The 12,952-nt window shown below is 40.7% G+C and overlaps 1 protein-coding gene across 4 annotated transcripts in view; it reads right to left on the bottom strand.

The window, feature by feature from the left end:
- Nucleotides 1-12,952, bottom strand: part of rab28 (RAB28, member RAS oncogene family) — a 33,558-nt gene that overhangs the window by 14,355 nt on the left and 6,251 nt on the right. For all 4 annotated transcript variants that reach the window (XM_005722833.1, XM_005722835.1, XM_005722832.1 and 1 more), the window contains exons 2-4: nucleotides 12,175-12,271; nucleotides 8,617-8,705; nucleotides 6,036-6,165 (exon numbers count right to left, since the gene is read on the bottom strand). In XM_005722833.1, coding sequence (XP_005722890.1) covers nucleotides 6,036-6,165; nucleotides 8,617-8,705; nucleotides 12,175-12,271 — 316 coding nt within the window. The remainder of the gene's footprint in view (nucleotides 1-6,035; nucleotides 6,166-8,616; nucleotides 8,706-12,174; nucleotides 12,272-12,952) is intronic.

Raw genomic sequence — 12,952 nt, 5'->3', positions numbered from 1 at the left:
GTGTGTGTGTGTGTGTGTGTGTGTGTGTGTGTGTGTGTGTGTGTGTGTGTGTGTGTATACACATACATAGATAGATAGATAGATAGATAGATCTTTCTCTATACACACACACACACATATGACGTAAATGCAACAATAACTACTTTTTTACTTCCAAAAAACTGCTGGCTTGTCCCCAGTTTCTTTTTCAGAAATACAGTATAATCCATGACTGTTTTCTTTATTTTTTAAACACTATGCAGTCATTCAGGAGGCAAGTAACAGCACTGCTATACATTTCATTAAAACCTGAACAGTGTAGATATTGTTTATAATTGTTGCTGTTTATGTTTTTAAAGCCTGAAACATCTCATTTTAGTGCCAAAGTACTTCAATATTTAAATTTATCAGCTTAATACCTATTACAGCACAGAAAACACATTTCCCGCATCAATATTTCTGCGATTTATTGCTGGCTTTGGACACTGTACAGCTGAATCTAAATGTATGGTGGATAATTGGAAATAATTATCAGCATATTAAAGCACTGAGGTAAGTTAATAATATTATCATGACTTTTCTGAGTACAGACAGATGAAGTGCTGTTCGTAGCCGGGTGCTGTCGAGGTGAGCGGGGCCTGTGCAGGATTCCTCGGGGGAATCCTGACAGAGACAGAGCGCTCTTTGTGCAGGGGCGCCCCAGCCCCGGTGGCCTGAAATGGGCCAGGACCATCAGGGGACTCGCTTTCCACTAGGTCAGAAGTGTTCTGTCGACAGCTCATTGATCACAGCTCATCTTGTCATTTGATCGTCCTTCATGAAACGATGTGCAGACACACTCATATGCACACATGCATTCACACTTGAAAACATAATCAGGTACTCCAAAGCAGCTAGTAAAACAATATGGTCTTCCCCCTCGGTCAGAGAATGAAAAACAGAGAGTGTCCAGCGGTAGCTCTGCACGCAGGCTGAGGGCTGGAGTGCCGGCCTGTCACTGCAACAGTAAAACGTGAGGCCGAGAGCCTTGCCGGCTAGGTTAACGGGCTCCCAGGACTCATGAAAAGCGGACAAAAGGCCCAGTTCTGAGCCGACCGCACAAGTCGCTGCCCAGGGTTTCACTGGCCATGTCCTCCAAGCTCTCCTGTCGCTGTTAAACTAAGTGGACTTTTACGAGAGGGCAGTAATACATGCCTCTGTGAGCCGACAGCGTAACTATGAGCTATAACAATTAAACAGAGCACAGGGCAGCCTTCTTAACTGTATATGTTGCTCACTATAACACTATTCATATTTATAAAATCTTCCTGTGAGCAGTGACGCATTAGATTGGCCTTCATATTCAACATCATGCCACAGCAATGAATCATAACATGGTTATGAAGAGTTCTGCTCACAACTGCCTGAACAAACTTGAAACATGAAGCAGAAGCAGAGTGCAAAGACTGTGATGTAATATTTCACACAACTAAAAAGTAAATTTAGCAAAAATGGAGGGAAAAACTGTGTTGATATTTCACATACATTTATAAAATATGCCCCTGGATCTACATCAGTCAGTTATTTACCTAATCCTGTGTCAGCAAGGCCTCTTCCAGGAATTCCTCCATATCAATGTTGTGGAGCAGTGAAGAAATAAAGTATAGCCTGAGTGTGATGAGGGTTCCAGGCTGCACTCCGGTCAGGTGGCTAAGCTGTTCTGTGCAAGTCAAATGGCCCGTGACTTACCACACAAGAAGGTATTCGAAGACTGATCATCTACTGCATGTGCAACAATATTTGCTTTATGGATGGCTAAAATGAATGAGGACTTTCCATGTTTCAACAGGCATGAGAGTCAAAAGACGAGTGCAGGGACCAAAGCTGGGTCAAAAAAGGTGTTACAATTAAATTTTACCATTTACTTAATTTAGTTCTGTGTCGGTAAGACTGCAAAAAAAAGAACTTAAGTACCTTTTAATCACTGTGTCTGCAATTGCAACTTTACACTGGATTATGAACCACAGTGTAATTCAGCTGTAATTCTTCATTCATCTCTCTCTATATCTAAATCTTGTGACCAGATTCGGTTTCACATCTTTTCCAGACTCACAGCCAGACAGCAGGCTACAGTGAGTGTGGTCATAGAGACAATTTGATACACACATCTAATTTGACTCTTTACCTTAAATAAAATGTGAAGAGAAACAGGAAACACTGGATTTGCTGTAAAGTGTAAACATTCCAGATGTCTATCCAACCATACACCGTGCCTAACTGGGTCTATATTCTGTATATATAATGTTTTACAGCGTCGAACCTGTGGTCATGCTACCCACAGTGCAAAACAGACACTGCTGACGTGTTCATCCCTCCTGTCTGGGGAGGGGTGAGGGTGCCGGGGTAAGAGTACTGGGCTTTTGTCCGACCACATGTCTATTGTGGCTAAATCTTTCCCTTGGGGGCAATTAGGACCTTTTAGTTTGTTGTAAGAGGACCTAAGTATGAGTGGGTTGAGCCAGGAAAAACATTTTTGAGCTAAACCAAAAACAGAAGCGCATTGAGCTCCTCTGCACTCCTGGACTTCTGAGCATCTCTCTATTAAGAAACGTGCAGCCCTACACTGAACAGACAGGAACTGTGGCAGCTTTACAGGGGCAAGGAGGTGACAGAGGTGAGAGAGAGAGCTGTGGAGGGGGAGGCTACAACTCCACCCGAGGCCTACCCAAGAGGGCTAAGAGCTTAAGACCAACAATGTTGTTGGGTACGGACATGCTTCAAGAGAATCCAGAGTAAGGAAAGATCCATGTTTCACTTTAACTTTCATATGGGTGGATGGAAAACCGGGGAGAGGGAAGTGCAACGGGTAACGGTATGCAGTGAGATCTGTCGTAGCGTGCAGAAAGCAAACACATGTGTGTTGTTAAACACAACAGAAACGCAGAGCCAATGAAAAGACATTACAGTAACCAAAGGCAGCTACAGCGGAGGTGTTGGTCTACACATGTGAGAGATAAGAGGACTTGTAGGTATAAGTGTGTTTAATTGAAAGAGTCAGTGTTTGCACAGGGCTGAAAATGAAGGCACAAGTATGTTTGAGAGATGGAACAAGATAAGGGCTTAGAAAAGAAAGAAACAGAACACAAGAAGAAACCAGGAAGGGTTAGATTCCATTCATGCGGGCACCTTATCTTCTTGCAGAAGAGATGTTTCCCAAGGCAGGCCTGAGTGGATCAGCAATGAACAGTGTTAGAACCACAGAGCAAAAGCCCATGAGTGATGAGGCAGGGTTAAGAGAACTGAACCCATTTAAGTCACCCAAATAAGGGCTGTACAAGTCAATGATGGATGCTGTGGAGTTCCTGAGGGAAAGAGCACTGGCAATGGGAACGGTGATGGGTGGGAGGGAGCCATGGTCCTGTGATCCCTACTTAATAAAAACAAATTGGTTTGATAAACGATACAGAGTTAATGCCTACAAAGAAATATGGGTACTAATTTTGAACAGTAACATCAGTTATTTCAACACAACAGCACTGTATGCCAATTTTAACAGCTCTTATTAAGATGCAAAAATATGTGGTAAAGTAAATCCGTTGGGCATCTTTCTTTGCCTTTAGACAACAATTCTGATGGCAAAAGAGCCAAACGGGACTGGCAAAAAAAAAAAAAAAGATGCAAAAATATGGATCAATACTGCCACGGTTTTGTGCTTTTGCTTTGTTAAATCGCAGATTTCAGACAATCTCTCGTTTAAAAAGCAAACAGTCACAAACAGGCTCATCGCAGCTGAAGCAGAAAGAGGAAGAATTTATCATCTGGAGCACTTTCAAAACACACAGCACTTGTTACTTCACTAAAAATGAAGCATTCAAGTGTTGGAAGGGATGACCGCATAACAAGCCAACATATCTCTTGAGAGGTTCCTGTGTACCATACGGTATTACGTGAGGATGCACTGTAATAAACATTATAGTGTGTTTAGACAGACCAGAAGCTTAGGATTCGTCCATTACCAATGTTTTCCCAGAAATTCGACTAGTGTGTTCTTTCACCTAAGTGCATGTGTGTGCATGCAACTGCATAAATAATTCTGTGCACATATGTGAGCCCTCAATAAAACATTTCATGGGCTCCCTCTCTGAATTGTTACAAGTGGTGCCATTATTTGACATAAGACTCTGGGCAGCAGGTTGAGGGTTATGGGGTGCAGCATACTGATGCTTAACAAGTACACTTAACCCTAGCTGGTCATTCAAAGCCGAAGAAAGGAAAGGCTGTTTCCCAGCAGCGACATGGCACAGGAGGGCAGCCAGGCCAGGGTAAGGAGAGGAGGGGACGGCATCACTAATGAACCTGTCTGCTTCGACGGCTCAATTACCGTACACAGGGAAAAGAAGACAGTGTTCAAATTAGAGTAGAAGGCAGGAACAGTAGTAGTACTGGATTTTAAAGCTCAGTGTATAGTAGCTGTCACTAAGCCAAATACAGTATTATCTGACTGAAGCATGCATGTTGACTTTTATTAGTATTCAAATCAACTTGTTATAATACTGTTATAGATATTTTTTTTATCTGAATATTCTTCCAGCAGTAAACGGCCACTAAAGTAAGTATTACCACAGCCACTGTTCACCTTAAGTTAATCTAAGTGGAACCACTAAAAATATCTGAGTGGTGAAACACCACAATCTCCCCCTAAGACATCACAGAGACATAAATCTGTAGTGTTTTTATAAGCTCCTTGTTATGTCTGTACTTCTATTTTGGTTGTCACAAACATGCTGCCTCATTCAGCCCAACATCATGGGAACTATTCAAAAGCCATCTAAACTCTGCTCACCAAAGAATGCTGTGTTTTCATATGCTCACAACACTGTTAAAGTATTACAATTGGAGGAGGGAAGAGCCACAGTACTACAAAACAGTAGATGTTTTGCAAAATAGATTAAAAGAATATCTAGACTAACTTTGCCGAGCACCCTGGAAAATATAAAATAAAGAAAACGGACACCATGGGAGGGTTCGGGGATTCTTACTCTCGCAAAGTAATTGATTGCTCCTAGTGGGGCAATCTGTGTGGGATTGTGTTTTTCTTTTTTTCAGTGTGTAGGAACAGAAAAAACACACATGGACCATTCTCAGCATTAGAGCCATTAGAGGTAAAGTAACTGTGGGGGTGGTGGGTGTGGGGGGGCGTGGATGAGGAGCTTGACAGCGGGATGTACACTACTTAAGTATTACAGTACACACACTCACCAGCACATCCCAAACTCCAGCCTAAATACAGAGGCGCCCACTGTTAAAGCCGGGGCATTAGAAAACGCAACGGATGTGAAGACAAGAGAATCTGCTCTAGACAGGCGAATTAAACCGTGACCTATGATCTGCGTTGAGTAACATTAGCGAGTTTCCTGTGTGTAGGCACCGCTCTGTTGACCGTTCATCATTGCCTGGGAAGGTGGACAGTCACCATAACACACATACACAGTGACGCCTCGCTTTAAAATAACACAACGGCAGCCATGACTCCACATCTGTCACGGGGATGTTTAAAAGAGTCATCATTATTGGTCTTTATTTTGGAGATGCTGGGACGGCTGCAGGCTAATAGGAAAAGAGACGTCTGGTTAATGTCCAGTCCCTCACCTTAACCGATTTGGGACAGGAGAGCAGAATCAGACTGTGGGATGGGTGAGGGGGGCAGATAAGCGGTAGCCTGGGTCCGCTGGCCCATATTAAATCATCATCAGTCACGCCCAGGAGTTCACAAACATCAGCATTCCCATCGCTCTCAAACTTCGCTCTCTTATCACACCAATCAGTTATCTGGTGCTCTAACAAACACGTCTGCTACCATCACATATGCACTCCTCCACACAAACACAGGCACTCAGATGAAAAATGCATCAGGGTAAAATACTCAAACAAAAACCTGTAATAACCTAATTTCATATGCAGCTTCTGAAATAACAATCCTGCAAATAAAGTTCTTTCAAAGCAGTGTAATCATTCTTATAGTCTGTGTCTATGGTCTTTTTTGTGTGCATTTTATTTTTTGTTCGTGCAATACTTACTTTTGTTGCCTACCAAGGAGATAACTGGCTGAATATCAGATTCCTCGTTGGCCTTCTTGACCATGCTAAACCAATCCTCTAGATTCTCAAAGCTCTGGTAGTTGGTGATATCGTATACCAGTAGAACCCCCTGTATTGGACAAAGAGGAGGCAAACAGTGTTAATGCTAACAAACACCGATTTCAGAAGTTCACATTTATAACAGATGTATACTGATTATTTTCTACCAACAAGGATCATTCTGTAAAAGTAATTGATTGCTCCTAGTGGGGCGACCTGTGTGGGATTGTGTCAAATCTGTAAAATTTTACCTACCTACTCTCCAATACTGTACATATTTTCAGAAGCTCTTGAAGTATACAGGGGCTGGCTGAAATCGTGCCGTTTAAAGATGCAAATACTAATTTTTTTTTTTTTTTAAAGCCAAATAATTTTTTTTCACCACATTTTTTATAGTCAACACTGAGCAATAATATTGTAGGATATATCATAGTTTCAATTACAAAGATGCTGCAACGCTTTATCTATTTTTTGAGGAGAACTTTGTAAAAAGTGTATTTTAGGTAAACTTTTAAGGGTCGGGGACATTTAACAAAAAATGTTGACTGATCAATATGTACTTAAAGGGGCTGTGATTTTGAAAATAATCTTAATTCTGCGTGGCATTTTAATGTTAATATATGATAAGTAGCTGGACCGAGAAAAAAATAATAATCAGCTGCTTCTGAGGGAATCAAGTGGGAGGCAGTTACTCATTTTTGACCCACATAGTCACATTCATGAATATAATTGAGCCAGGAAGGCAACAGTAGGTGGCACTGCTCCACTTCTTAGAGTAGGGGTCACACTCATTCACTCAAACATAACTTTAGTACTATCATGAAACTAAAACGAAGCTGAGGATCTTTTTTTATTATGAAAATAGTGATTTGCACATAAATTACTCCCAGTTGTGTAAGCATACTGCAGATTCACTGCAGAATGGAGGTCAGGTTTGGTTATCTGCTGTCTGAGCTAATGAATGAAGGTTGTCTGCTTCGAGACATTTTTTCTCCTCCCTCCATAATCCTAAATGCTCGCTGCACGACAGAAACAGTCATGCAACGATACAAGAGCCGTGTTTGGTTAAACACTCAGGCCAGAAGGAGCTGTTTACATGAACACATAAATTAATCAAAAAGCAAACAGATACAAGAGGTGCTTGCACAGTGCAAGACAAATAATAATCGCATGAGTCAACTATCTCTAACTACACAAGGCTTCGCCTTTTCAAAAGGGTCTAGAAATGAACATGAGCCAGAGTAAATGTCTCTACGTTTACTGCATGATGCAACATGACTGGAGGGGTGTCTGTTGCTTTTTGTCCAACGGACACGCACTGTCACAACACGCATGGTCGGCGACGACAGCTTACCCCTCTTGACAATTACAGCGAGCCTCTCTGAACAGCCATGATTGATTACAGGATGCACAGTGCCGAACAAAAGGTGTGAAACTTCTACACGTCCCTAATGACAAACTCCCAAAGCAGAGTGCCGTAATGGGGCGGTGTGATGCACCAGATTTTTCTCACGAAGGAAGAACACAGAGATAATATTAGAGAAACATCAAGAGAAAAAATTGACTTTAATTAAGCCAAATAGATTTCTGAAATGAACAAGAATGCTCACCCGTTTATCCAGGTTCTAAGGATAAACATTACAAAAATGTATTCTCGTACTGCTGCATGTTTTTAGAGCTTCAGTACTGGTTTTAGGATTAGGCTTTTCAAACAAGATATGATCTAAAGGTGAACGAGTGTGTCATCTGCTGTAAAACAACACAGCTACCTGCGGGCACTTAAGTTGCGGCGTATAAACTGGTAAGCACCGACACAAACTGTTGTGTTTGTACAAAGCTCGGCTGTCATGTTAATCAACAGCATGTAAAATTTTCCAGTGAACAAGCATTAAATAAAAGGTGCGAGTCAACAGATCATTTAGTCATGTCAGCTTTTGTGCATATGAGGCAAATATTATCAAAACACTGGAAGTTACTTAGCCTACAAAATAAGTCAAATTACTTGCATTTGTCATATAATTGCAAATCCTTTGTGGTTACAACTATACTTATTGCTCACAGTGTTGACCTACAGTATTATCAACATTTTTCAGTTTAACCACCCAAGTCTGGCAGCTCTGTGAAAACTAGAGATATAGGGATTTTTTTAAAGCTCCACTGACCTGCTGCACTTCACTATGAATCCAAATGGCAGTTTATTATGATTTCCCTCCACAGGGAGGGAGTGGCAGGCTTTGAATGACTGCTGAGACTGTAATAATAAGCATGCACAGAGTCACCAATACACGGATATTACCAAACTGGAAACTAATTCTTCCTGTGCTTCCCATGACTTTATTCTCCAATGTGACAAATCATGTATTAACATTTGGTTTGCAGATTTACAAATTTCTTTCCTTCCTGAGTTTTTTTCTCTTCATGTTAGAGGGCTTAAGTTCCCAGAGAGGAAGTGGCAGCATAAATAGAGATGTCTACATGTTTGTTATATAGAATAAAAAGCTGGTTCTCTGTGCGCCCTTACATGAGCTCCATATACGTATTTATCCAGCATTTTCCCTCCTAATGTTTGGCCTCCTATGTCCCACACCTGCAGGGTGACGTTCAAATTGCCTGTGGTAAAGAGAAAAAACATAAAAACTCCAATATTAGAAAAAACTGACATTTAAATGACAAAAAATACAAAGGTCTACTCTGTAAGGGAGGCAAAGAGGCTTTTAGAGTTTACATTCGCACTTTCATTTCCTAAAATGCATTTATCTGCTAACCAGTTAAAAAACACAAATAAAAAAAATGATAAGGCCAATTTGCGGGTTTCTACTCCAGATGTTGTATTTCCTTTTAACTTGTTTGTTTTAACAAAGCTCAAGATCCTGTGGAAATGATAAGTAAGCTGTAATTGGAGCCTGTATTTTTGGGTGAGCGATTTCCATAATAAAAGTCAACATTGTTGATTTACATAATGGAAACAATAAATCAGGAATTAATCTTTCATGCTTAGCGCTCTTGAACTGGCAGATCACCTACACCTCACATCCAAGAATATCCAGCCCAGAGATTGAGGGGAGATGAAATAGGTACGCTTACCCTCTAATTTAAACATTCTTAATACACTGGCAGTAAAAAAAAAAGACTTCTTATTAGTCTAGGAAGAGCTGTTTTCATTGTGCCATAACCTGCCAAGTAAGGAAAGTGAAGAGAATTATGTGCTGTTAAGAAAAATAGCAATAATTAAACAGAAAAGAAGAGGAAAAGAAGACTGTTGTCCTTATGCCTGTGGAAAGAGAAAGGAGGAGTGGATGAGAGGGGGAGAGAGAAAGACGGGCACAAAAACCAAATCCAAATAAATATTTTCTTCCTCTGGAAAATGAAAGGGGTGGTTGAAAAAAAAAAGTCAAAAAAAGAGGAGGAGGGAGGACCAGACAGTGAGGAGTTTATGTTGGTGTGATGAAGGCCCAGGAGCAATGGGGAGCTGAGCATACACAGTGGACACGGCTGGACACGGCTGGACACGGCTGGACGACTCAAACCCTTCACAGGTCCCCTTTTTAAGGTACGGGAAGGAAACGCTGAGGGTTACAGTCACTTGATCTAGACTATACAGTGTCAATGTAAAGCTACATTGAGAAGTGTGATGAATAATGGCTCCCTGGTGTCTTAAAGACCCATCCCCACCCATCCACTGTGCTCAGACGCTAGCTTTATTTGTGTTTCAAAGATTCATGCTGACTTTGCAGGGCTGACATTTTTCACCTCGCACTTTGGAAAAAGTGAAAACTGCAGACAAGCCTTAAAAACTGATAACAAGGTAAGAAAAACCAGTGTCTTGAAGGTGGCGCAGGATAAAAGCTTCTGAAGGCTGAACTCTGACAGGATTTATCAAGTAAATTTCACCTCTACTCAATCCCCTTCACCGCCTGTACCTCACTGGTTTGGCAGGGACATCTGGAAGAGGTATTGTTATAAAAAGCACACACAGAGGAGGCTGTTGTGTGCCAGTCGGCCTCGCCTCACCTCTCCCCACATTGGAAAATGTACATTAAGTTTGACAAGCTGGGCCTTCATGGTGAGAGGGGCCAACGCTGGCTATAGGCTACTCTCCCCCCTGCTGCAAAAGACCCTTACAGCCCCATAGAGACCCAGAGAACCACACAACCTCTCCAATACAAGGCAAGGTGGGGGTCCTAACAAAGTTTGGGACCACCCAGCTTGTACAGCCACCCTCCTCTTCATCAGCTCATCAACACCCAATTCCCCAGAAAATGGGCCATTTAACAAGTCCGCTGTTGAACCCAGTGTTGTTGCTGCCCCAGTGATACAGACATATGTACACTATATTCAAACAAAGCTTCGAATTTAACGCTAAAAAGATATGTGATTATTTCAGGAACAAAACTTACTGGAAAGAGAAGTCACACGATCAATAGCGTTTGTTCGAGCTCATATTAAGGAGCCGAGCCCAGCCTATGCTTATGGTTGGTTCTTTTCATCCCGACTCCACCACAGCATTTTTGGGGGTTTAGTTCTCCTAAGTCTCATAAGCTGAAACTGACACAAAGTCAAAATAGAATCCTTCAGCCAAGTCACAAATCAGCATAACTTTTACTTTTAGCACTTAATTTGCCCTCGCTTAATGTTGTTTTATTAGTAATGAAAGAATGGAGCCACTTTGCAGATTTCTGGAGCTTAGGCTTTGGCAGGGCTCAAGAAATGCCATTTAAAATGCTGAAAATCCCCATTTCACATGGTAGGAAGTAAAAACAGAGTGCTTTCGTCTAAATATAGCATTCGTCAATAAACATTTATTTTACAGATCTAAAGGGGAAACAAAGTGTGGCTTTATTTCTGCGCGCTCAACCTAAACAAATAGGAACATCAATGTTTTATGTAGTGCAGGACAAAGATCAGTTGATCTTGGGGGATCAGCGTTATGGATATAAAATGTTAATGTATTTACTCTGTACCGTGCCCACAGAATTATGAGCAAGGCTTGCCCGTTTGGACATAACCTGTCCATTGGCCTTGTGAAACCCCCCAACCCAACTCAAAAAGAAGAGAGGGAGTGTGTGCTGTTTGCTCTGGAGAGAAGACCTTTCAAAGTGAATAAGCCTGAGAAATGACAGACACTCTACAATGAGGAGCTCCCAGAAAAGACACATTCAGCTTCTGAGTTTACCTGAAGTTGTCTGGAAATGGCAGAACAGGAAAACAGAAATAAAAGCGACGGCGAACAACAAGCCTATTTGTCGAACCTTCATTAACTTTTCTATTAATACTCTACTCACCCCTCATAATTTTAAGTAAACACAAGATCTAAAATCTTAAGGCAGATATTAGGGGTGGGGGAACAAATCGATACTGTGTAGTATCGTGATATTTTGTTTGCTAATAATGTATCGATGCAGCGACAGCATAAATCGATATTTTGTTACAAAAAAGGTTTTTGTGCTCTGACTTCAGAGCATGTTGATCCTTTTTCTGAGCAACAATCCTGACAATCCTTCACTGTCCAAATGTGTTTAACTCTTTTTTGGCAGCAATAAACATGACAGTTTACTTATTTTAATTTAAGACATGTTTTATTTTAATTAAGTTTAAAACTTTTTTATTTTATGTAAAATTATGTTTTGTTTTAATTTACTTTCAAATGCTTCAGTTGCTGAAGGGGCTGCATAGTTTTCATAAATTGCATAGTTCAGAATAGCTATAATTGTACCAGATGGTTGCATTCAGTTCAGTTGGACTAGACTGTAATACAAACCGTTCAGTTTGTCAACAATAAAACTGAAATGAGAGAAAGACTGAGTGCGAGACTTTGATATTAGATAAAATGAATATTGATAAAGTTTACCTTTATGTATGTAGAATCTGAATATCGCAAAATATTTTTAAAAAATTGCAATAATATCATATCGTGGGATGTATGGTGATTCCCACCTCTAGCAGATATACAGAATTCAAACAGCCTCTCACAGTTAACACAGTCTGTTGTGTTTTAAGCATTCGCTGTGCATTATCATCAGTCATCATCATCACACTCGTGCAACACACACGTCTCCGAACGATTACAAAGGTGTCTCACCTGGAAGGCTAATTCTCTTCAGAAAGAAATCCAGACCAATGGTTTGTTTGTACTGCTTCCCAAAGGCCTCTTGTGCAAATCTGGTGGCGAGTGATGTCTGAAACAAAAAGACAAAAGGAGAGAGGTGGAGAATGAGTGCCAAACAACTTTCCAGCTATCAGCGAGACTTTAATATACGTCTTTCAAAACAGTTAAAAAGAAAATGCTTTAAGGATTCAGGGACAAACCGTCATTGGGTGCATATTATGTGTCTCATATATTTACACATACACATTCAAATCGCAACATAGACCAAGAAAAATGCAAGACGCTGCAAAATTCCTTCCAGAGAAAATATACGGTATATTACATTAAAGAACTTCTTGAAAAAAGCAACATGTCATTGGAGAGCAGCAGAAGAAAAACTTTGATTTCATTCACACCAACCGAAAGCCAAAATAAGCTTTTCACAATATTTTATTTTCTAAAATGTCTAAAAATACAAGGGTATAATTTATCATATAACAACACTTCTGTGTGATTTTTTTTTTTTTTTTACCACAATAGCATGGAGCCACAATGAGCATTTCTTTGGAAGCGAAACCTTGAAACTTGTGATCATTCACATCCATTTTAAGCTCCCACAAATACTCTGTGATTGACTAGACGGGTCTGATGTAAATGCCTGCCTCCTCTGCTGGATGTGACAGTGAAAATCAATGCGAATTACCAAAACAGGTGTCAGAGTATGTGTCATGTCTCCGGACTGCAGACCTAATAATTGCCACAAATTATAAAA

The sequence above is a fragment of the Pundamilia nyererei genome, unplaced genomic scaffold (assembly GCF_000239375.1).
Source record: "Pundamilia nyererei isolate P.nyererei 1_Seehausen unplaced genomic scaffold, PunNye1.0 scaffold00008, whole genome shotgun sequence".
NCBI classification, from domain to species: Eukaryota; Metazoa; Chordata; class Actinopteri; order Cichliformes; family Cichlidae; genus Pundamilia; species Pundamilia nyererei.
This window is presented reverse-complemented; position numbering and strand designations above follow the sequence as displayed.